This window comes from Sorghum bicolor, chromosome 1, assembly GCF_000003195.3.
Source record: "Sorghum bicolor cultivar BTx623 chromosome 1, Sorghum_bicolor_NCBIv3, whole genome shotgun sequence".
NCBI classification, from domain to species: domain Eukaryota; kingdom Viridiplantae; phylum Streptophyta; class Magnoliopsida; order Poales; family Poaceae; genus Sorghum; species Sorghum bicolor.
Window position 1 is genome coordinate 12,648,306 of NC_012870.2, and position 23,599 is coordinate 12,671,904.

The 23,599-nt window shown below is 45.2% G+C and overlaps 2 protein-coding genes across 2 annotated transcripts; both read right to left on the minus strand.

The window, feature by feature from the left end:
- Positions 8,882–10,636, minus strand: LOC8057247 (protein kinase PINOID). Its single transcript, XM_002466716.2, has one exon. The coding sequence runs from the start codon at positions 10,549–10,551 to the stop codon at positions 9,115–9,117; it is 1,437 nt and encodes a 478-aa protein (XP_002466761.1). The 5' UTR covers positions 10,552–10,636; the 3' UTR covers positions 8,882–9,114.
- On the minus strand, positions 20,708–23,382 carry LOC8057248 (L-type lectin-domain containing receptor kinase IX.1). Its single transcript, XM_021458712.1, has 3 exons — positions 22,395–23,382; positions 21,741–22,284; positions 20,708–21,532 (listed from the first exon to the last, which is right to left on the minus strand). The coding sequence occupies exons 1-3, from the start codon at positions 23,236–23,238 to the stop codon at positions 20,824–20,826; spliced, it is 2,097 nt and encodes a 698-aa protein (XP_021314387.1). The 5' UTR covers positions 23,239–23,382; the 3' UTR covers positions 20,708–20,823.

Sequence of the window (23,599 nt, forward strand, 5' to 3'; positions counted from 1 at the left end):
TAAAAATTTTATACTCATTGAATCACGTATTAGTTAGTTATAGATTTATTTAGGTTTATGCTTGTTAAATTATAATAAATCTATAACTAAGTTATACATGATCTAATGAGTATGAAATTTTTACCATAGTTTAAATATATAATAATTAGTCTAACATAAAAAATTCACCACAATTGCACCATACAAACTATAGCTATGCATTATTCTAATTAATTATAGAAAAACACAGATCTAAAGCTACAATAAAAAATTTGTACTAAAGCATACTATATTATATGTTCACTATGTAGATCTACTTATCTGAAGTTCAACAAAGTTAGAATTACTATTTTATGAATTTTATGTGATTTACTATAATTTTACAAATATTTAGCCAGAATAAATAAAAATGAAAAAGACAAAACTGCCTTCAAAACCGCTCATAACCATGTCAGGGACATAATATGCATGGTTTCAAAAATTGAGGGATGTATTTTATCCGGTTTTGAAGTTCAGGGATGAAAAACAGACTTTTGCAAAAGTTGAGGGACCTGAAGTGGACTTCTTCCAAATATGTATGACCAAAAAAAAAAACTTGTACCATAGGGCCTCAACTCTTTTGCTGCCATATATAGGCCATGAAAGATCAGGACCGGCCCTGCGCGCATGGGTCCACCTACGCCGTGCACCACGGGAAGCCTGCCACTACGTTCACTCCTGTTGTTGTTGCATTGGGCCCTCGGGCCTAAGCCGCCTAGGACATGGGCCCATCAAGACTGAAAACAGGGAGCACAACGATTTTAGTAACATCTAGGGGGAAAAACACATTACCTCCTTTAACTTCTGCGAAAATATGTTTTTTCACTCTGAATTTTAAAATCAGGTAAACCACCTCTCTAAACATCGTTCATTTTACCTCCACGATTGGTTATAAGCGGTTTTCAAAGTCAGTTTTGTCCTTTTCTTTTCTATGTATTTTGGCTAAAACTTTAAAAAATCATAATAAATTATAGAAAAAATGTAAAATAAAAATATAATTTTTTAGGCTCCACATAAGTAGATTTGTGCAATGAATATATAATATGGTATACTTTAGTACAAATTATTTATTGTAGCTTTAGATTTATGATTTTCTATAATTAATTCAAGCTGCAGTTTCTTTGGTCCAATTGTGATGAAAATATTATGGTGGGCTAATTATTGTATGCTTAAAGTGTAGTAAAAATTTTATACTTATTGGATTATGCATAACTTAGTTATAGATTTTAATAATTTGTACTAAAACATACCATGTATGTTCACTGTGTAGATCTACTTGGAGTCCAACAAAATTAGATTTTCTATTTAATATTTTTTATGTTTTATTATGATTTTTAAAAAATTCAGTCAAAATAAATAAAAATAAAAATAAAAAAGACAAAACCGTATTTAAAAACCGATTATAACGGGTCAAGGAGGTAAAATAAACGGTTTTAAAAGTTCACGAAGGTGATTTACCCGGTTTTAGAGTATAGGGAGAAAAATTAGACTTTTGCAAAAAGTTAAGAGAGATAGTGCGGACTTTTTCCTAACACATATGCCATTTGTTCAAATGGTTTTACTGTTCTTTTACTACTCCCTCTGTCCCAAAATAATTATTATTTTGGTTTTCGTGTCACAAATTTGACTGATTTATATAAAATATATACCATATTTATATATCCAAATAAATTTATTAAAAAAATTAGATTCAAAGATCTTTCCTATGATACTAATTATATATTATAAGTATTAATACTTTTTAATATATATTTAGTCAAAGTTATTTCTTGAGAATCAAGAACGATAGTTATTTTGGGATGTAGTGAGTATGCGAAGTTCAAGGTTGGCCCTTGAAGCTAAGGTTCGATTCTAGTAACGGTAAGTCCTCCATTCAATCAAATTTAGCTGTGTTAAAATTTAGTTGATACTGATATTGATTTATTGTGAGGAAAAATAATGTTTTTTTTCTGAAAAAGTACAACCGAAGTTTAAGTGAATTCACTCGTAAATCGCAATCCATCAAAAGTTACGTTACTTTCACTTTCATTTGTCACCCGCGTCACGGCACGAGCCAACCAGACCGACCGGTAGTGCAGCAGCGAGAGATTTATCTAAAAAACTGTCTTTTTTTTTATGGTTTCTTTTTTTTTTGAACTTTCTTCTATGATCCTCAAACGAATTTTTATTACTTCTATAGTCTTCTGTCAGTTTTCAGTACTTAATAGTGTTAAGTGGAGAATAAAAAGACCATAATACCCCTGGCATGAAATTTTTTTTCACAAAGTTTAGTTTATTTCTTGTATAAATGAAATTTTTGAGCACATACTATTGTACTGTGATGTTGTCCAAATATTTATTGTGATCCAAATATGTATTGTTATAATGTCTAAATTGTCAATTTATTTGTTTATTATTACTCAAAATATACAAGAAACAAACCAAAATTTGTGAATTTTTTTATGCCAGGGGCATTATGGTCTTTTTATCCTCCACTTAACATCGTTAAGTGCTAAAAACGGACGGAACGTCATAGAAGGAATGAAAGTTCGTTTGAGGGCCATAGAAGAAAGTTCAAAAAAAAAAGATCATACAAGGAAGAGATATTTTTTAGGGCCATATAAGTAAATCTCCCGCAGTATAATGCAGGCAATTTTTAGTAACGTTATTATATAAATCAATTCACGGAGATACTTAAGCCATCATAGGAATAATTTATGCGGGTCATAAATCAAGTTTAACCCCTGAGTTTTGAGTTATTTTATTCGGATATTAGTGTTTGATGATTATTATTTTCCTACCATTGGAGAGCACGTGCACATTTGTCCCTCAATAAAACAATTTTTTAGTGATGTCATCTGATATTGTTTAATTTTTTTGTCAATTTATTATAGTAAAAAGCACCAATATTAAGACATCAAATAAACACACTATAAAAAATAAACACCACTATTTTTATGTAAATTCGGTTAAATTCAAAAAAAGTTACAACTTTATTAGAAATTAATTTATTTGGGAACAAGAGGGAGGAGTGTAAAATCTGGAGAGCTCCATGTGAGGTTGTGCTGTGAGTTCTGATGACATTGATGAGTCAACGATTACGTAGGAAGGCTCATTAATTCACGAGTTTTGTTTGACACGGTTGTTTGAGGCATCAGGAGTGATTGGTAGGGTAGCTTACACCTTATCTAGGCTTAGATAATGTAAGTTCCGGCTGTTTGAATGGCTGACTAGCTCCAAAGCTAGACTTACGCAATCCAAGAAGAGGGTCATGCATTGCTCGAGGTAGTGGCAGAGCTAGAGCAAATATAAGAAGAGTATCATTATCTTTGTGGGTGTCAGAGTTTGCAATATGTGGGTGCATGTATGGTTGGAATTGGGGTCTTAGGGTTTTAGGGTTTAGGGATTTAGGGTGCATGTATGCCTAGGTGAGGACTACTACTACTGCTCATATGGCTCGAGGGATGCATTTTCATGGAGCCAGGATTGTATAGGTGACAATGGCCCACATGTTTGTATTCAGCTAACCTTCTGGTGCTCCTCTACCACGCACGACCGACTCATCCCTATCTCTGTGTCCCAGCCTAGGTAGCGCACCCGTTCACCTATCCAAGCAAGCAACAACATGACCCTCATCAATGTCGGTCTCCTTGTGCCACGGGGATAATTTCCTCGTTGACTTAACATCAGCCTCCCTTTCGTCGACCTCGACCGCACATTGCTGCCTTGATCACATGCTCGAGCCACTAGACTTATGTTGGCCGCCGATGTGCTCCACACCGCTGGAGGAGTACGTGTGGTTACTGCTGCAACTCTAGGACTACCTCACCGTTGAGCTCTAGCGCTAAGAACTACCTCGAGCCACCCCGAACGGCCCGTTTAGATGCGGACGCCAAGGCCTAGCTACAAGGTAGTCGAGGAACCGGAATGGGAGAAGAGGGAAGGGCGGCGATGCGGTGGTAGTTGGCGAGCGTTGTATACTTCTATGTTCAATGAAATGTCAACATGGACTGCCCATGAGAGGTGGGAGATAAGGTAATGAGTATAAAAACTAATGTAACTATAAAAAACTATTCATAGCCAACCCAATATGATGTATACAATACAGGCATAGATAGTGCAGATAAACTAAACACACATGCCCCTCGCATTGCACTATGCTAGCTTGAACTGACCAAGCTTATTTTGCTACCTAGGCTAGATGAAGCCAAACAACCAAACACATACACGTACAGTAGCACTTTGTGACCGTGGTAAATAAGACTATTGTAACATCACAATCCATTGCTCTGTAAAGGCCATGATGATAACATCCTCGGGGTTAGCCACTCATGGCGAGCTAGTTCAGCTGCCACTCCAGCTAATGATGAACGACGCAGCCTTTTTGTGTCCATGCTCATGCATGGGGGAAAAAAAAAAGCTGTTGAGCTTGAATCATCCAGATCTTGAATATTGCGCCTGTGTTTGCGTACAGTACCAAACAGAAACTACAGTACCTTGTTTAGGAGTAGTATCTTTCTTTACGCAAAAACTTTGAAAGCTTAATTATTTTAGAACCACATCCACTTGCTACCTGGTTAGGTTATAACCGTACCGCAACGTGGTTGCGTTGCGTTGCCCAGCCCGTGAACTTGGAGGAGCAGAGACGACGACGACGACAGCATCGATCACCTTCAATGCATTGATGGGCGTTTGGTCGATGGATCGTGAGAGCTAGCCGCCGAGCGCGCGCGTACAGTTCAGTACAGACGACGGATCGCCACGGCCGGGCGCACACCACGGCGCGTGCTGGCAGACAGGCTCCTTCCTCTCTCGCGCACCCCGGCAAGCAACGTGGCCGCGACCACCGTACCAGCCGAGAGAAAAGCGCGCTGCCGGCCGGCCCGCCGTTGCCGTGCACATGATGCGTGCCAATTTTGACACTGGCAGGCAGCTATAGTAGCTAGCGCACGAAGAGAGAGAGCGAGAGAGAGCGATCGAGCGAGAGCCTCCTGGTCCTCTCGACCTGCATTGCATGCGCTGCGAGGCTGGACTTCGTCCGTGCGACCGTGACTCGCCTGCATGCGATGGAGCGTGACCACCCAACGGCACGCCGCACGCAGGGCACAGGCTGGACACACACACACACACACAGCGCTCCGAGAGATACTCGTAGTCGTAGCGCAGTACTGGTAGATGCCATTCATATAGATGGATGCGTCAGGCGTACGTGCTTGTTGGGACACCTTTGCATTGCAATCCGCACACTCTGATCTGAAGCTTGTTTACCAGAGAGCCTGCCTTGCGTACATGCTCGCACAACGTGGCACGCCACCTTTTTTATTCTCTTGCATGTGGGGCCCTGCATAGATGCCTTTTTTGCATGGCATTGGCATGGCACACCAAAAATTCCTTGGATCTGCCTGCCTGCCTGCAGGCTCGGCAGGCCATGTACACTGTTCCTGTGTCCATTGCATTACTGCCGTTTGGCGCTGGGAGATGGGTACAGTACGGGTGCTCATGCATGCAACGCAAGCTACAAAAAAAAAAAGGAAACAGCGAGGCAGTGAGGGGTGTTTGGGCATAGCCGCATGGGTAGCCTGGCCTGGCAGACGAATGTCTGTTTTTTTTTCCAATGAAGGGATCTGTTGTTTTTGAGAGAACAGGAGAGGCGAGCGCCTCTACTGAATTTATTTAAAGAAAAACAAAACCAAGTAACCGATTACAAAAGAGAGGGGGCGGTCCCAAAGAAACAAATTAAGAAACAAAAAAGGAAGTAAAAAAGATTAAGCTAATCATACAAGGAGCTCTAGCCATAGAGAAATGGTTGGCAGATATCTCTTCTTCGCTCGTAGGATAACCAGACCGAAGCACTTTTTGAAGACTGCCTTGCACTTTTCTAAGGACACTGCTTCTCCTCTGAAAATGAGGTCATTTCTGACTTTCCAGATACTCCAGCACATGATGATGACAATCTCCATGAAAAAAGGTAGGTTGAGCTGAGATTTGAAGTCTTCTAGGACTGAGAAGGGGTCTTGATGTTGGGGCACAATCAAACCCAGCCATTCCCAAGCTGCTTTTGCTAAGGCACATTGCAGAAATAGATGTGCGACATCTTCTTCCACCGAAAGGTTACACAAGACACAGCAGTAAGAAGGAAAAAACATGTTCTTTCTCCTTAGCAGGTTCCTGGAGCTGATTCTGTCTCTGACCAGAAGCCAAAAAAAGACTTTGTGATTGTGCTGACAGCTTGATTTCCAAATCCATTTAAAAACTGGGTGTGCCAAACTAGAACCTGACAGATGTTTATAAGCCCTTCGACAAGAAAAGAGTTTTGAACCCCAAATGTATGTCCAACAGTCAGCAGTCTGAGTCTGGTGGAATTCTTGCAAGCTTTGCTGAAGCAGTTGAAGTTGGTCAAAGGCCTGGGTGGAAAGGGGAAGGTGAAAAGTCTGAGGAAGATCAGTATGCAGCTTGGCCTGTTGAAGAGTTAACCGTGGGGCTTTTGTGAAGGAATAGAGTTCAGGGTACTCCAACCTTGGCACCCTTCCTAACCAAAGGTCATCCCAGAGCAAGCAGGAATCACCCACTCCAGGGATGACAGTTGCTAGGCCTTTGAACTTATCAAGGAGTTTGAGGACATCCTTCCACCAAAAGGACCCCTTCTTAATGTGACTTGGGAGCTTTTCATTGGAGTAATACTTTTCCCAGATGAGACTCACCCAAGGAATGTCAGCCTTGTTAAAAAACTTGTGAAGGTTCTTGATGATCAGAGCTTCATTCTGTGTTCGGAGATCCAGGACTCCCAGACCTCCCTCAGCTTTTGGCCTGGTGACTACTTGCCAGGCAGCTTTTGCATTTATTCTGTTACTCCCCCAAAATTAAGATACAAAGACAAAAAATGATGCTTCTTTTTTAAAAAAAAAATGGAAATATTGTATTGAAGGTATCCTGCACAACTTCTTGGGTTGTTGGTTGCTCAAAAAAAAACTTCTTGGGTTGTTGTGGGAAAAAATAATAGATAACGGTTATTGTGCTGCATGTACTGGTTGCATGCATCCTTATCCATGGATCTCTGAAGGAGAGAGAGGACCATTTCTTCAGAGGATAAGACGTACGGATTCTTAAGAAGGCCGCTCCTACTCTGTTTTTTTTTTCATAAAAGTGACTAGTAAGTTAGTCCCACATCCTCTCTCTAGACTAATGCTATATTTATCTTTTATATTTTACTTTTCCGTTCCAAAATATATATAGGTCATTGAAGTCAAAGTTCTTTAATTAGTTTTGAAATATATTCACCACTAAGATAAACTCTCTCCATTCCAAATAAGATGTTTTCACTTTCTAGATACATACATAGTTTTTGTTTTGCACTTAGATCTACACTATTTATAGATACATAGTAAAAATAGTGTATCTAAAAGTCAAAAAGAAATTATAATTCGGAACAAAAGGAGCATTTCATAATGGATTTAATGATGTTGTTGATGGTCTCAATATATAAATGTGGTAAACATTAGAGATATTTCTGACTAAGTACATAACAAAACAATCTACATTTTGAAACGTACGTATCTATGTAGATTCGAAATATAACATTATTGTCCATAACCTGTGTTGATTTGGTAGCAGTTTGTAACTTCAAGCGCAATGCATTGGAATACCACACTGAACGTAGGCTAACCACATCTGAAGACTTATGGTTTAGTTTGTTTTGAAATATATCAAAATGGACTAAATGTCTAAACCTGACCACACCTCGAGTACCTTCCCCTGGTTTCTTTGTTAGTGTAAAGCATGCATTAACCTGACCACCTAGAGCATCTTTGTTTTAATAAAATTCCAGTAGAGGAAAACCCCTCCTGTTTCGTAAAAAAAACCATCTGAACATTTCCGCTCTTGATGATGATGAAAATATATATATATATATATATATATATATATATATATATATATATTACAGGCTAATATATATACCATAACTTCATTTCACATTATGTTATTCGTTCAGAACTTCAGATGACAGAAAAACACTACGGTCGATCGATTGAGTAGTTCTAACCCAAAGCAGGCCCAATTTTGGTGAAGCCCTAATAGCGCCAACACCTAGTAGCTCTGAAGCAATATAGCATCAACGAACGCAACAACTTCCCGTGTACGTCGTCTCTGCTTGTGCTTGCAAGGAAACCGGTCCGATCCTGTATTCCAGTCCACGCGGCATCAATCCATCATCATGGACAAGCTCGAGACAGGACGCCGCCTCCATCTCACTGACAGCTCAACTCAGATCCCTCGCCATCATTGTACATAGAATTCCCAACCCTAACTACATCTATCAGCAGCACAGCTAGCCAGACAAATCCAGCGAGCATTCTCAATGCCGTGCCGCCCAGTGGTCCTTGTTAATTGCCTCCAGGGCTAGCTCCAGGCTAATTACAAATCCATCATGCAATCCACCAGTAGCTGCAGCACTGCATCTTCTTGCTCTCTATTTTTATTTATTTTTTTCGATGAACTAGTAGAACGCGTTTATCGATCGGGCGGTAATATCAGCTTGGCGCGCCACCAGCTAATCGTGTAATAAACCTCGATGCGACAGTTTTAGGGGGTGTTTAGGACTACTCCACAAACTCTGCTCCATAAACTCTACCATGGAGCAGCTTCACAAAAAACTGGAGTTTGTGGAGTACCTTTTTAGGTGCTCTCACAACTCCACACTTTTTCCTCGAACTGAGTGCGTGGAGCTGAAACCGTTTGGCTAAAAAACGTAGAGCGGAGCTGAAAAACGTGGAGCGGAGCAGTCCCAAACACCCCCTTAATCCAGCTGATCAGTCATCTCACCAGATGGTATCACCAGACATAAACTTAGCTCTGGAGGCTCAAGTAGTGCTATGGACTGGCGCAGTAACTAAAATAAGTAAATATTAATTGTTTGATTAGTAGTACGTGCGTAATTAACAGCGTTGTACAGCAGTGCTAATGGAGTCAACACTCAACACGGGCATGCCTCGATCTGGGTACCCCAGCTGGTTAGTCCGGCACTCAACTCTTTTGGCTACTGATCGATCGACGACAAAAAAAAAAAAAAAATGCTTGCTTCATTTGAACGAACGGACGTAGTCGGGACTCGGGACTCGATCAGAAGTGATCGAACAGCTGCTGCACGTCGGCGGCCTTGTCGCACCGGTGCAGGGCGGCGGGGGGCGGCACCACGGGCGGCGGCGCCGACCGCAGCAGCGCGAAGTTTAGGCCCTTGAAGAAGCCGTGCGCCTTCACGTCGGCGGCGCCGCGCTTCGACCCGAGCCGGGTGCGCGGGTCCTTGTCCAGGAGCCGCGCGATCAGGTCGCGCGCCGCGGCGGAGTCCCCGACCCCGTGCGCGTGCGTGGTCGTCGCGGCGGCCGGGAACTCCAGCGGGCGGCGCACGATGTTGCGGAGCGTCGCCTCGTTGTTCTCCCCGACGAACGGGGTGCGCCCGTAGATGAGCTCGTAGAGGAACACGCCGTAGGCCCACCAGTCCACGGCCGCGCCGTGTCCGCCGCCGCGGGCGACCTCGGGCGCCACGTACTCGTGCGTGCCGACGAACGAGCTGGACCGCGCGTCCACCGGCTCCGCCACGAACCGAGGCCGCGGCGCGGCGCGGCGCTTCCACCGCCGCAGCCGGAGCAGCTGCAGCTCCGGGATTGGGAGGCAGGTCGGTGCTGCCGGCTCCGGCACGTCCTCCTCCCTGTTGTCGCCGACGTTCCTGGCGTCCTCGAGAGATGGCGACGCCGTGGACTCCAGCGACAGGTCGAAGTCGGTGAGCATGATGTGGCCGTCGCCGCGTATCAGCACGTTCTCCGGCTTGAGGTCGCGGTACACGATGCCCATCATGTGCAGGTACTCGAGCGCCAGGAGCACCTCGGCGGCGTAGAACCGCGCGGACGCCAGCGGGAAGCGGCGGCCCGGCATGCGGTGGCGGAGGGAGTGGAGGTCGCCGCCCGGGCAGAACTCCATGACGATGCACGAGTAGTCCGTGCCGGCGTCGAAGTCCGCGAACATGGTGGGCAGGAACGGGTGGTCGAGCCGCCGCAGGACGCGCTTCTCGGCCGCGGCGCGGGCCAGCTTGCCCTTCTTGGCGAGCGCGCGCCGGTCCACCACCTTCATGGCGTACTCGCACGCGGACGACCCCTCGGCGGCCTGGCTCTCGAGGCGGCACAGGTAGACGGTGCCGATGTCCCCGGCACCGACGCGGCGGAGGAGCGTGAAGTCCCGCGGGCCGAGAGCGCGGCCCCGGATGGGCGCCCACGCCACGTCGCTCGCGCGGTGCGGCCGCGGCGGGGAGGACGACGGCGTCGCGGCCGACGACGAGTCGACGGAGAACGTCGACGAGCGGTCCGCCTGGCTGCTGCCCGCGCTGCAGCTGCTGCTGCAGCAGCTCGCGGAGCTGACGCTGGAGGCCGCGGCGTCGGGGCAGGGCAACGGCGACTGTCGTGGCTCCAGCATGGTGCTGCTGGCGGCGTTGTTTGGAGGCTTGGGCGGTGGCGACGACGCGGGCGCGGCGGTTGCGGTGGTGGACGAGGAGGCCGGAGCGGCCATTATATATAGCGATGTGGTTGCTTCTTGCGTTGGATCGGTAGATCTCTGGTTTGTTGTGGTTTTTCTAATGGAGGTTTGCGCGTTCGGCTTCGGCGAAGGTGGTTGCAGGCGCGCAGCGCGGCTTTATAGCTAGCCCGCGGCAGAGGGAGCGAGCACAAGCAAACCTGCAGCTAAGGGTTGGCTGGTGTCGAGAGCACGTGGACGTGCCACGTTGCAGGTGATGCCATCCACGGTGACTACACAAACGCAGAAGGTTCCTTGTGAAAATTTTCAGTGATATATATACACACTACGTAACATATAGCATTAGCATGCATCATTTTAGCATCACTGTTTTATTTGTAACTATAGGTGTTGCTAATTGTTAGAGCACACCTAATACAAACCTATATGCATGGTTTGTCTCAAGTAAGGTCTTGTTTGGGTGTAATCGGATTCACATCAATCCAAATGTGTTGAGGTAGATTGGAGTGGAACTTGAACTAAATTCCACTCCAACCCACACCAACACATATGGATTGAAGTGAATCCAACAACATCCAAACAAGGCCTAAAGAATTTAGTCCCACTCCCATGTAGATTTATATAGCTCCAAACCTATTAGACCCTCCACATTATGCTGTTATAAAAAGGAGAGAGTGAATAAGCACCGCTAACAACATTGTAACAAGTGATGCTATCTTATCTCGTGATGTAAAAAAAAAGAGCAATGAATGTTCTTGCCCGGTCCTACTTTTTAAAAATATCGGGGTTTTACTTTAGCAACAATTGGTCATTGAAGTCCCTAGAGCCAATGAAACAACTATGCATGGTTTTCTTGAGTAAAGAGTTTATTTCCACACATATTTAGCTCAAGATCATCAGATCCACACCGAAAACCATCACTATTTGTACTGTCTTGGATCCACCATGTAATATTCTCATTTCTCTTAATCTCACATGTCACAACATATCTAGCAATACGCAACTTGTACAAACACCTCTTACATCCTGCAAGCCACTACTTGAACTATCACGGCGTCTGAACCTATCTCGCAGGTTGAGTCTACAAGTGTGTCATTGCATTTGGGCTAGCCTTAGACGGCTAAAAAATGACTCATTTCAATTGACTAACACCAGTTGATTATTTGCACTGTGACGTTCGCTATGTCGACATCTTTTTTGGCACCTATGCTTCTTTTCTCGCACCTAAATATGTAACATGATCGAGCTCCTTTGCGTTCCCCACTTACCATTGGCTATCACCCATCCTTGCATATGATAATCTAGTGGTGTCATCGCCTTGCCCAATTCATTCTAATCAAGATGTCCTTACCCATCCCTAAGCCACCATTATTGTTGGACCTATGTATCCAAAAACGCCCATCTCTAAACTTTTTGACCAGTTCTTCCACTCCTATAACCCTAATAGTTACCCCTCTCTAGATAAGCTATCTAGCAAACAATTACATAAACTCGTTGATGCTTGCTCGTGAAGCACCCAAAAATACATTCTGTCCAATCATAAGTGCTCGATGTTGATGCTCAATAGTGTAACTTAGACGATCCTTTTCTATTTAAATACATTTATAAGGAAAGCTATTGTATGATTAAGTTAAGTTCTCAATCCCCACAATGTATACATTTTTAAAAGATAGTACTCCCGCAGATTGGAAAAGATATCAAGACAAGATTTAGTGAATTATAAAACTGCAGATATCAATAACATGTAAGTTATTTAGTTTGGGAACATATAAATTCTATGTGTAAATCATATCAAGAATAATACATGCAAAATCTCATAATTTGGTGATTCTAAAAATATATTCTAAAATAAATTAGTGGTCAAATGCGTACACAAAGACTCTGAAAAATAAATATATGAGAGGTGTAATAGTTAAAGTCTTAGAAGCCTATCCAACATATTAAGAGGGGTGACTTTATAGCTCTCTAATGGGAAAACGTCTACTTACCTCAACAATCTAACCATTTTGCAATTGTCTACTTCACCTGCTCACTTAGAGAACCAGATATTCTACTATTAAAATATTAAAAATTTTCTAAATATCCATTAGGACGGTTTTACTGATGTGACATATTACTTGAGTGTTAAATGGTTGACTACATAACCCTTAACTATAAAACTTGATATCATAGTCCTTAAAACATCTATGATGTGTAAAATGAGCCTAGATGGCTATGTGGGGCCGTTTTGTTATCATATCACACCACATTGGCCTGAGTACCCAGTTTTGCATACAGACACATCTATTGCCTCCCTTTTCCTACTCTTTTTAGGTCACACCACCGTCTGACTAGCAGTACATGATCTCTTCTTCTCCATCTCACGGTACTACTCGACAACACTTAACTCACACACCAAGCCTGTGTCGTCGTCATCCGTCCCTTCGACGTCCTCCGTCGTCCCTCTCACTTTAATTTTCCCTCGTATGGCTACCTAAAAATTGAAGGACCAAACAAGTGACTAGACGGGATGATGATAAGTGATTCTCAATGTTGTTATGCTTCCGCTAGTTCTTGAGAAGATTTTTTTTTGTTAGCCTCATTCGATCAGCCCTCTAGGCTCTAGCTAGCCGTCTCTTTAGTCCTTCGTTTTTTTTCCAGACGTTCAGCACTCTAGTTAATAAAAAAAGATAGGTGGTGTGAGAATGATGATTGGTCATTTTGGCCTTAATATATGAATTAGCAGCAGCGTAATCCGCTGTTAGGAAAAGCTCGGACAGCCTAATCCGTTCCAGAGTGTGGTCCTTGCTCTTTACTTAAAGGCATGGTGTGGCGCAACGCCGCAACGGCGCGGTGCTGGCCAGCCTAATATAGTCGCTCGCTGCTTTGGGTTGCCGCGGCTGGGACACGAGCCAGGCAATAACAAAAGCCAACCTTGTCGTACGGAGTACGTACGTATACGTGGCCAGATCTACCGCCAGAGCTGACTGGCCAAGAATTCTACTGCAAAAGTTGTCTTCTTTGGAGCGTTGCGTTGCTGGCTCCTGCTCCTCAGGATACACTCACACTTCACGTTCACGCCTAGCTACGTACTACTACTCTATATACTGGAGTACGGAACACATGGAAGGCAGATCGACAGGCAGGCAGATGGATCGAAGTCACGGACCATTTTTGATGTACGTCGATCCGATTCTGAGGATCGCCGGCCGGCGACAAAAAGTCCACAAAGATGGACCGCAAACGAAACGGAGGATCCAAATCAAACCCTCCACTACCACCGCACGTCGACGTACCCAGGAATTCCGGCCACGCCATGCCATGCCCCATGCAAAGCAAAGCGATCGATCGATGGGATTCCCGAACAGTGGCGGCCACAGCTAGCCCTAAGATATATGCCTGTGCACCACCGGCCGGGCAAAGCGAGCGATCGAGGGGAAGCATATCGCATTCGATCGCGTCCCGTCCCGCCGGCAACGTCCCGTCGCAACGCCAGTTCGTCCCATCCATGCTTCGCCCGCCCGGCGGCCCCGGCCCCGGCCCCGGCCCCCCTGCGCGCGACGCGACGCCAGCGACCCATATGCAAGCTAGGCCAGCGGCCGTACGCGCGCCGCGCCGCGCCCGATCGGAGAAGGAATCACGCAAAAGCGCGGCGCCCGGGCAGAATAAAGGCGGGTGGATTTGTGCCCCGCGCGCAGCCACGGTGCGCGCGCGGGGGTGAGGACTGAGGAGGCGGACGCGATCGGGGCCGGGGGCGAGTGGTGCCGGGATCAGCCGGGGCAGCGGGGCAGGGCATCGGTTCCTCCTGTCGCCGGCCGGGCTAGCTCTCATGTGCGCCTGCTGCATCTTTCTGTCGTCGTTCTCGTTCTCGTCCGCGTGTGCGTGCGTGATCGGCTGAGGCGCGCGTCAACGGCAGCCGGCAGGCCGCCGGCACCGCGCGCGGAGAGCCAGGCAAGGGGGACGATCGACGTGTGCGTGCGTGTCTGCGGTGGACTTGGACGGACGTGACGACGAACTAGGCGCGCGCGCGCATCGGAGGCGCTGTCACGTTCATTCCTAGCGTATATATAAAAGGCAGGATAGGCATAAAAGATGCATGCATGGATGCAAACTTGTGTCGGGGAACGAATACATGCATGTGCGAAATTCACAACTACATCTCCATATGCCATGGATCGGAGCACTGCGCTGGCTGAGACACTGGATGCTATGACTGTGAGTAGTGATGAGAGCTTTTGTCTTTTGGGAAGACCGAAGATCGATATATATATATATATAAAGATATATATATATATAGTAGTTGTACATGTTTTTCAAACATATATATTACATACAAGGAAAAGTGAAATATATACAAGTCCAATGCAAAAACCAAGGACGACTGTGATGAATCTTTTACTAACACAAAGTTTTCAATATATACCGGAAACCACATATTTTCCTTTTTACGGAGTGCATGGCTTCGTGAGGTCACTTTCATGCTGCCCTCATCTTTGTTCGATCTGCTGACCGACCAATTAATAAGCGGCATATTCCGCCGCGCTTAGTGCACCCTTATCTGAGTGATTATGTGCACCATGCATGCATCCATTCAAATTGTAAGATCTGCTGCATGCTGTCAAGTTGCAAGCCCCTGCATCACCCCACCTTATGCATTTTGAAAACAGTTTAGTGATAACACATATGCATATGCTCGAGAGAGTGGATGCTGCAATGATCTCTGAATATATAGATTTTCAAAGATATCTTGACACATAGTGCCAGGCTAGTTAATTTGCATGATGAAGTGGAATTGTGATATCCACGTAGTGTGTTCTTGGGAACACGGGAAAAGAGGAATTCATATAAAGTGCGTTGAAGGCAAAGTGATCCGCTTTTTGTATCTTCTCCACTAGTAGAAATCAACAGGAGGGTGATGGTGAGGTGACACTCAGATTATTAGCCTCCAACTCCCTGTGTCTAGGGGGATCATTTTTATATATATGTCAAGAGAGATCGAGAGGGATTCACTTGCTTGCATTGTTCACTTCACCAATAATCTATCTTTGCAGGGCAGCTACCTATAGCTAGGTAGCCCACATGTTACATATAGATAGGGCTCCCTAAACAATAACACTTGCAGCTGCAGCCCTACACCAGTAGGAGGAGGGTGCATTATGTTAACAGCATCAGTACACCCTCGGCTCCAATTTGTCTGGCTGAATGCCAACCAAAAGTACACCAAAGTAATGGCGAGTTGGCAACTACTTCAGATGATCTCCAAAGTTTGCTTCGTGCCAAAGATATGATCTACCCATCTAGCTATAGTGTGACACGCATGGGCATGGCCTTAATCGATGAGTAACAAGGTCGCATGTATATCGATCTTTCTCGCTTTAATTTCCTTTCTTTTGTTGTCCTTTAATTTGACAAAGTTTTCAGTTCTACTTGTCAATCAATCAAATTGTGGTGTGCATATCAAACTTTGGGTCCATCTCACCCTCTTTTTTGACTGCTTTCATGGAAAAGGAAATAAACTTGGAATTAATGATTTTTCTTATGTGAGTGTGGGGGCAGAAAAGGAAAATGTCCACATGATCCACACTCAAAAGCAAGCACACACACATTAGTCCATCACTCGGCAAAGGAATCAGAGAACATCTATAACTAATTGTTCTGGTCCAATTATTTGTGGGCAGCCAGGGCCCATGGTTCAGTGGTTTGAGCGGCAAGGAATTATGCACATTTGCTTCTGCCTAATGGACCACTGTCTGTCCCCTGGCCTGGTCCTGGTGTTTGACACTGAAACAGGACAACTGTTGTTCGTGTTATATATTCCCCAGTTTTCTTTCTCAACCTCAACTGCGCAATGTCTGGGAGAAATCTCTCCCCATGCGCCAAATTTTCTTTAGGATAGCATATATAAAAATGGGTGTGTGAAAGGAACATAAAACTGATCCTTAGAAGCGGCCTAACAGCTAGTAATAACAAGACTGCAGACCCCAAGCCTGCATCTGAAATTCCTCAAAGAATAAAGGGGCTCGCATATGAAGATAATCATGAGCTTATCATTTACTGATCTAAGTCAAGGAGTTAATATGAACGCACTGTAAATGAGATGAGATGAGATGCCCTTGATTTCTGAGCAAAAGTCCTTACCGCAGACCTGCACCTGATGCCTAGAGCTGCATGCATCACTGTCTGCCTGTGATCCTGTCTGCCTAGCTCCATATCTCCATGGCCAATTTGCCTAGCTTGCTTCTCTGACAAAGCCTCTTCGTTCTCTCTCTCCTGGGTTAGAAAAGATTCCGACAAGCTTCACTGACACAACTCATAAATTAGTAGTAACTAAGTGATCAAGCACGCATCACGCAGTAACTTCGAAATGCTAAGATAGATATATAAGTAATTAACCTGATGAAGCGCAGGTGGCTGACGGAGTCGTAGCAGCTAGCCAGCTACAGTTGGATCACATGCGATCTTTGCTTTGTCATGATCGATCTATAGGCACCATGCATCTTCATTCCTAGCTAGGCATGATGACTCACTCCAGTGTTAAATTAACTAAGCGTTAAACCACGTATTAACTAATTAAACTAGTCCACGATGCATATGGAGCGGAACTTCTGGCTTCTCTCCAAAGATAAGTAAAGTTAATTAGAGAGGGAGAGAGAGACCCATGCAATGCAAAATGCAGTGCAGACGACAGGGTCGCCAATATTCGCGCTAGCTTGGTAGGGAGACAGCCCCTGCAGGGGCAGATGCCCTGCGTATGATGGATCACCTAAGAGCCCTACACGCATCGCTTATATCTAAGTGGAATCCTGTGAATCTCAAGCCAGATTGTCTCCGCCACTGATTATTTTTTTTCATCATTAGTAGGCGGAGGCTGTTTGGTTTATTTATTGATCGTTCGTTGGACGCACATTGAGAGAGAGGGATCATAGCGATGGTGGCCACCTAATGACATGAGCACATGGATGACACGGAACATGTATATATGCTGGTTGTCTTCCCTCTGACGATGCTGTGTTGGGCATTCATACAGGCACACACCAATGGGTTTTTGCTGACAATGCTTTCCTAAACGAGTGTTCTTGTCTAAACTACTTTTTTTTAACAAAAGACGCCCCAGGGCATCTTATACTTGGTTTGAGGGGGAAAAAACTATATATGCAAAAAGGGAACTTATACAATTAGTAAATTTGACAAAGTCTAAACCATGCTATTAATTTAAGCCTGGCAGCACTGGCACTGGAAGGGTAGTGCTAGTTTGGCCAGCAGTATGGGAATGGTCTGGCTGACCAAGTCCGGCCTTTTAAAGCCGACTGGGCTTGCCGTCGAATCCTTCTTCAAGAGCGCTAGCCTAGCTGCAAATAAAAAATTTGCTAAAATAAGCTGCACATATAAATGACAATGAGGTGTCACAGCGAGCAATACATCTGAACCTGCAAGTGTCACGGCAGCCCAAAAGAGCACGAGATGCGTAGGGGTGCGAGTGAAAAGGCAACAAAGAAGCTGGAAACCCCATTTGAAAAAGCTAACAACGCTGCCTTGTTTGGCTGATAAGCCATGACAGAAAGTACTGTTGGCTGATTTGTTGTGAGAGAAAAATACTGCTGAATGGCTGGCAGATTCGGCTAATAAGTTCAAACGAATTGTCTAATGTCTTCCTAGGATGACATGGTATGATGGTAATCAGAATATTTAGGCCACTCATTTCTCTCAAAATTTGGATAGGAATTGAATAGCCAGAATGAATGCTATCCTCATTTCAGAACAAGGTTTCACCTCTCGGTTTCTAAAACATAAAACTTAACAGGAAATGCATCCCTCTTAGTGCATAGTTCCATCGGCATAGTTTTATAGGGTTATTTTTAGCCTTTTGTGGGTCTCACCTGTGTCTCTCACACACATATGGAGACGAACTAAAAGTTCCCAATAAGTATTTCATGCGATTTCCAACGTGTTGGAAACAATGCTCACTCATTTCATTTTCTTCTCTCTCCTCGATATACGCAAAAGCTCTATTTCTGCTGATGTAGCACTTTATTTAGTATGCATAAAACCCCTATAAAATCTGCATTGAGACATAGTAGGGTGGGATGTGGGAGTCTTTCTAGGTTCTTCAGATATGTACTAGGCTTAGTTGATTAGTTAATAATCTTATAAGCATATAAAGAGTAGAAGTTAACAGACAATCTCTCTCGCTCTCTCTCTCCCCCTAGGTTCAAGCATCTTGGTATAACTTGGATTTTGGTAGAGAGGGATTAAAAGATGAGTTAAATTTACTAGCTCTCAATCACTTAATCGTTGTAGATGCTATGGAGGATGTTAGTGGTGAGGTTATTGCCACTCCTGTCACTGAGATATTGGTAAAAATGGTCAAGAGAGTGAATAACCAAAATATACCATCGAACATCCACTATATCACAGTCCATCTTTACTCTTTAGTGTCTCATTATATGTCGTTATTAGGAGACAAAATGCGCGCGTGCTAAGGAAGAATTATGTTAAGATTTGTCTGATTGGTAGGCCCGTAAAATTTAGACGTGAATAAAGCCAATTGAGTGCACTCTTGCCCAATTCATATGTAGCGATGACTGTTGGTCGTGAAAAGTAGGATATAATGACGATCCAGTGATAGAGTAGAATAAAAACATTGACCAACAGTGTATTGCGAAAACGAGAAATAACAACCAACCTACTATTACTAATTTTTACCGTCCGACCATGGTATTTTGGTATTTTTAGCAACACGTTAATTTTAGGTTGTGGTATCACTAAACAAATATTTTTTAGCAAAAAAAAGAAAATATATAAAAATAAGAAAAACTCAACAGGTTGAAGCAAAGGAAAGGCCGAAGGCGTTGTAAAGGGCTGGTGACGTTCGAAGGTGCTGGGTCTTGGGCCGGCATTTAGCAGTTGGGCTTAGAGTTGTGCGGGCCTAGGAGCCTGTATGATTTCCACTTAAGAAGAAAAAAAAAACTCGAGCCTGTATGATTGGCGCTGTGCATATATCAACCGCGGTCCACGGACCTGTACTGGGAAAACTGACAACGAACGCACACCCTTCACGCTGAAACCGTCCCAGTTCAGTAACCGTTCTCTCCCATAGATTCTGCCGTGTTCGTCCTTTACTATGCTCCAAATTTATTCATTCCTTGCAGTCGAGATCCTACTCTACCAGGTCACTTGTTCGCTTCAGCAATATTTTTCTTTGACAACAAATCAGGCCAATAGTATTCTGTCATGATTTATCAGTCAAACAAATAATGTCCTTCCAAAAGATTTTTCGTTACAACGAATCTTGCAGCATATATATATATAATATTAAATATAAATAAAAAAATAACTATTTATAAAGTTTGTGTGCAATTTGTAAGACGGATCTTTTGAACCTAGTTAGTCTATTATTGGACAATATTTATCAAATACAAACAAAAATGATATATTGTTCATTTTGTAAAATATTTTGCAACTAAACAAGGCCTAAGGCTGAATAACAGCTCGACTCGTTAACGAGCTAGAAAGCTGACTCGGTTCGGCTCGTTACAAGCTTGAGCTAGCTCATTAAGCTCGCGAGCCAGAAAAAAGTATACAAAATCTAATATTTGCATTTATCTAGACCTTAAACATAGTAATAATAAAAAATAATATATCCAATAGTCTTAAGTCAAACAAAATATATATATGAACTAACATATCAATCATCTGTGAAGGTAAGATATAAAGTAATACAAAACTAATATAAGTTATGATAACTTTTTCTTTAAAATTATAGTTCATTTAGCTCGAAAGCGGCTCGCGAGCTCGAGTTAGCTTGTTATAACTAACGAGCTAAAATCTTGACTCAATTAACAAGCTAACGAGTTTTGATTTTTTTCATCGAGGCTTATTCTTGATGTCTGGTCGCTCGTGAGAAATCTTCACGTTCCATGCGTAATTTTGTATGGGGCAAAGAATCCATGTGTAACATGAATATTCATCAATTCTATCACTTCATCTATTCTAAAATAAATACATATCTCGTTTTTTATGAGCCAAACTTTTAAATTTTAATCAAATTTATATAAAAATATACTAATATTTTTTATACACAATCATGAGATTAAGTATAAGGTATATTTTTATAATAAATTTATATGAACATACAGATGTGATATTATTTTCTTATATTTATAGTGAAATTAATGACTGATATGTAATTATTTTGGGGCAGAGGTAGATGCTATACCATGCAATTTGGATTCTTTGCCTCGTGCAAATTTGGACTAGTGACATTTCAAAATGATATTTGGACAGGGTATCAAAGCTGAAAAAACAGAACAATATCTCTTTTTTCCTTTTTCATCTCAGCAAGGTGGAAGCCTCCGTTGCGATGCTTGAACGCGTGGTGCCACCGCTGCCACTACTACTACCGGTGACAGCCCCAGATTCAGCCAGCTGGAGGCGACTGAACGGTGGCAAGAACGTCGCGACCGGCATGTTCGCGGGGAGGCACGGCAGGGGCGCCTCGAGCCGCAGCACGTTCACCGCCTGCCTGATGGATGGCCTCAGGGCGCGGTCAGGGTGCGCGCACCAGAGCGCGGTCACCATGACGCGCTCCATCTCCTCGTCCTCGCCGTCGAGCCGTTCTCCGTCCAGCCGTGCGTCCGCGGCGTCGAGGATCCTTCCCTGGCCGTAGCGTTCCCAGACCCACTGCACCAGGTGCACGGTGGCGTACTCCTCCTCCGTGTCCTGCAGCGCCACGATTGGCCGCCGCCCGGTGGCGACCTCGAGGGCGACGACGCCGAAGCTGTAGACGTCGGAGCTCGTGCTGGCGCTGCCACTGAACATGCACTCCGGGTCCATGTAGCCCATGGTGCCAGCGAGCGCAGTCGTGTGCGACTGGCGCTCGTGGTCGACCAGCCTCGCGAGCCCGAAGTCGCCGAGCTTGGCGTTGAAGGAGGCGTCGAGCATAACGTTGCTGGGCTTGATGTCACGGTGCAAGACGCACTGCTCCCACTCCTGATGCAGGTACAGGAGTGCAGAACCGATTCCAAGCACGATCTCATGCCTAATGACGAAATAACGCGGCAAAAATTAATTAATATGCATTTATTACTAGAAATTGCTGAACACTAGTAATGCACATATTGTCGCTGGTCTGAGTCATGGGCTCATGGCTGAAATTACTATTGGCTGATTTATTCTGAGAGAAAAATACTGCTGGCTAGAAAAAAAAAATACGGCTAATAAGACAAGCGAACAGAAAAGTGTGGTACCTGAGTTGCCACGACAGCAAATTGTTGTGGCTGTGGATATGAGAGTCAAGGCTTCCATTGGGCATGAGCTCGTAGACAAGCAAGAGCTCGCCGCCGCCATGGCACCAGCCGATGAGCTGCACGAGGTTGCGGTGCCTCAGCCGGCTTATGATCTTCACCTCGGAGATGTACTCCTTCCTACCCTGTTTGGAGCTCTTTGACACCCTTTTTATGGCGACGTGAAGGTCCATTTCTTTTAAGTACCCTTTGTATACTGACCCGAAACCCCCTTCGCCGAGCTTCTCCGTTTCGGAGAAGAAGCTGGTTGCCATGGCCAGCTCGCTGTACCGGAAACGCCTCGGTCCTGTTCCTTTCTCAAACGACTCGTCGTCCAAAGGCTCGTCGTCAAACACGTCTAGTTGGCGCTCTCTTGCCTTTCGTCTCCGGCGCCGACGACGCAGCAGGAAGAAAACAATGGCGCCGGAGCAGACGGCGAACGCCACGGAGCCGACAGTCACGCCGGCCACCAGTGCCACCGTCGTCGGGCCTGGGGGAGGCGATGGATCTTTTCTCACACGAAACACGATTATATTAATTAGATGTCTAAACGTGAGAAACAGATTATGATGTGCAAATTAAGTGACCACAGCACATATGACAGCTTTTGATACTAACCCGGTGGTTGCACTTGCACTGTCGTCGTCGTCGACGACGACGGCGGCGGTGGCCGCGGCGGCGCTGCCGTCTCAGGCGGGATGGTGATGCCGAGGGTTTCCCCGATGTTGTACGCCACGTAGCAGCTGTACCCCTTGACGGTGCCGTAGGTGTTGTTTGGGCGCGAGCTCGACAGCTCCGCGACGAACTTGGCGAGGCACCTGGCGCACTCGCTGCCGTTGAGGTCCCTCGTGCACTGTGCCAGCCCGTACATCACCTGCGAGCTGCCCTGCGAGTCCGTGTACGCTTGGCTCCCGTTCGCCAGACGCAGCGAGTTGCCGTTGCCGGCGGCCTCCTCCGCGAGCCGGGTCATCAGGCTCCACCGTGTAGCGTTCATGGCGGCCATGTCGGTGACGAAGGCGTTGGTCCAAACGTAGAACGCCACGGTCAGGTCGGCGACGGAGAAGAAGGACACGTTGGAGTACTGGACGACGCAGGCGTCGTAGCAGGCCTTCATCTCCCGGCTGAAAGGACAGATCTGCTGGACGCCGGCGGCCGCGGCCCGGAGGCAGTTCTGGCACTGGGTCCAGTTCCGGTCGGCGTAGCACATGATGAGCCCAAACACCTCGTCTGGCGCCTGGCCGGCGCTGCCGTTGTCGAAGCCTCGGTTCGCGATGGCTCCCTGAGGGAGGGAGGCCATGAGGTCGCCGAGGTTTACCTGGTAATCGCTGGCGGTGGTGAAGTTGCCCGTCGTCGAGCAGTAGGGCCCTAAAGGGACGTAGGGTTGTCCGACCACAACTACTACCTCGGGACCGGCGAACGACAAGACGACAGCAAGCACGATGAGGAAGCTCTGTGGCGCCATTGCTAGTGTCGAAGGAGCAAACACGCTATCGGCTTAGATATTTTGAACGATTCCTTCAGCACTTTTCACCTTAAAAGTCTCTCGTGAGTCGTGACTCATGAGCCGGTCACCTTTCGTGGTCAAGGGTGGAAATAGCAGAGAAATGGCTTAAGGACAACAGCCGAGCTCCACAAGTCTGAGCTGCTCGACAGTGTTGGACAGCGATGAGACTTATCAATCACCTGTTTTATATTAATATTAAATGGGACAGGTTCAGCTTGCTCCAATAGCTAGTTTGGCGAACGAAATTATGGAGCGTTTGTTTGAAGAAGAATCAATCCATTCTGGACGGGTGATCGATGCATCATGTGTTCAATCGTCA

Bases quoted from the DNA above. Each gene is read 5' to 3' on its own strand.
- LOC8057247 (XM_002466716.2), bottom strand. From the start codon at position 10,551: ATGGCCGCTCCGGCCTCCTCGTCCACCACCGCAACCGCCGCGCCCGCG.
- LOC8057248 (XM_021458712.1), bottom strand. From the start codon at position 23,238: ATGGCGCCACAGAGCTTCCTCATCGTGCTTGCTGTCGTCTTGTCGTTC. The intron at 22,285-22,394 runs GTTAGTATCAAA...GTGTGAGAAAAG, and splicing joins AGTGCAAGTGCAACCACCGG to ATCCATCGCCTCCCCCAGGC. The intron at 21,533-21,740 runs GTACCACACTTT...TTTCGTCATTAG, and splicing joins TTGCTGTCGTGGCAACTCAG to GCATGAGATCGTGCTTGGAA.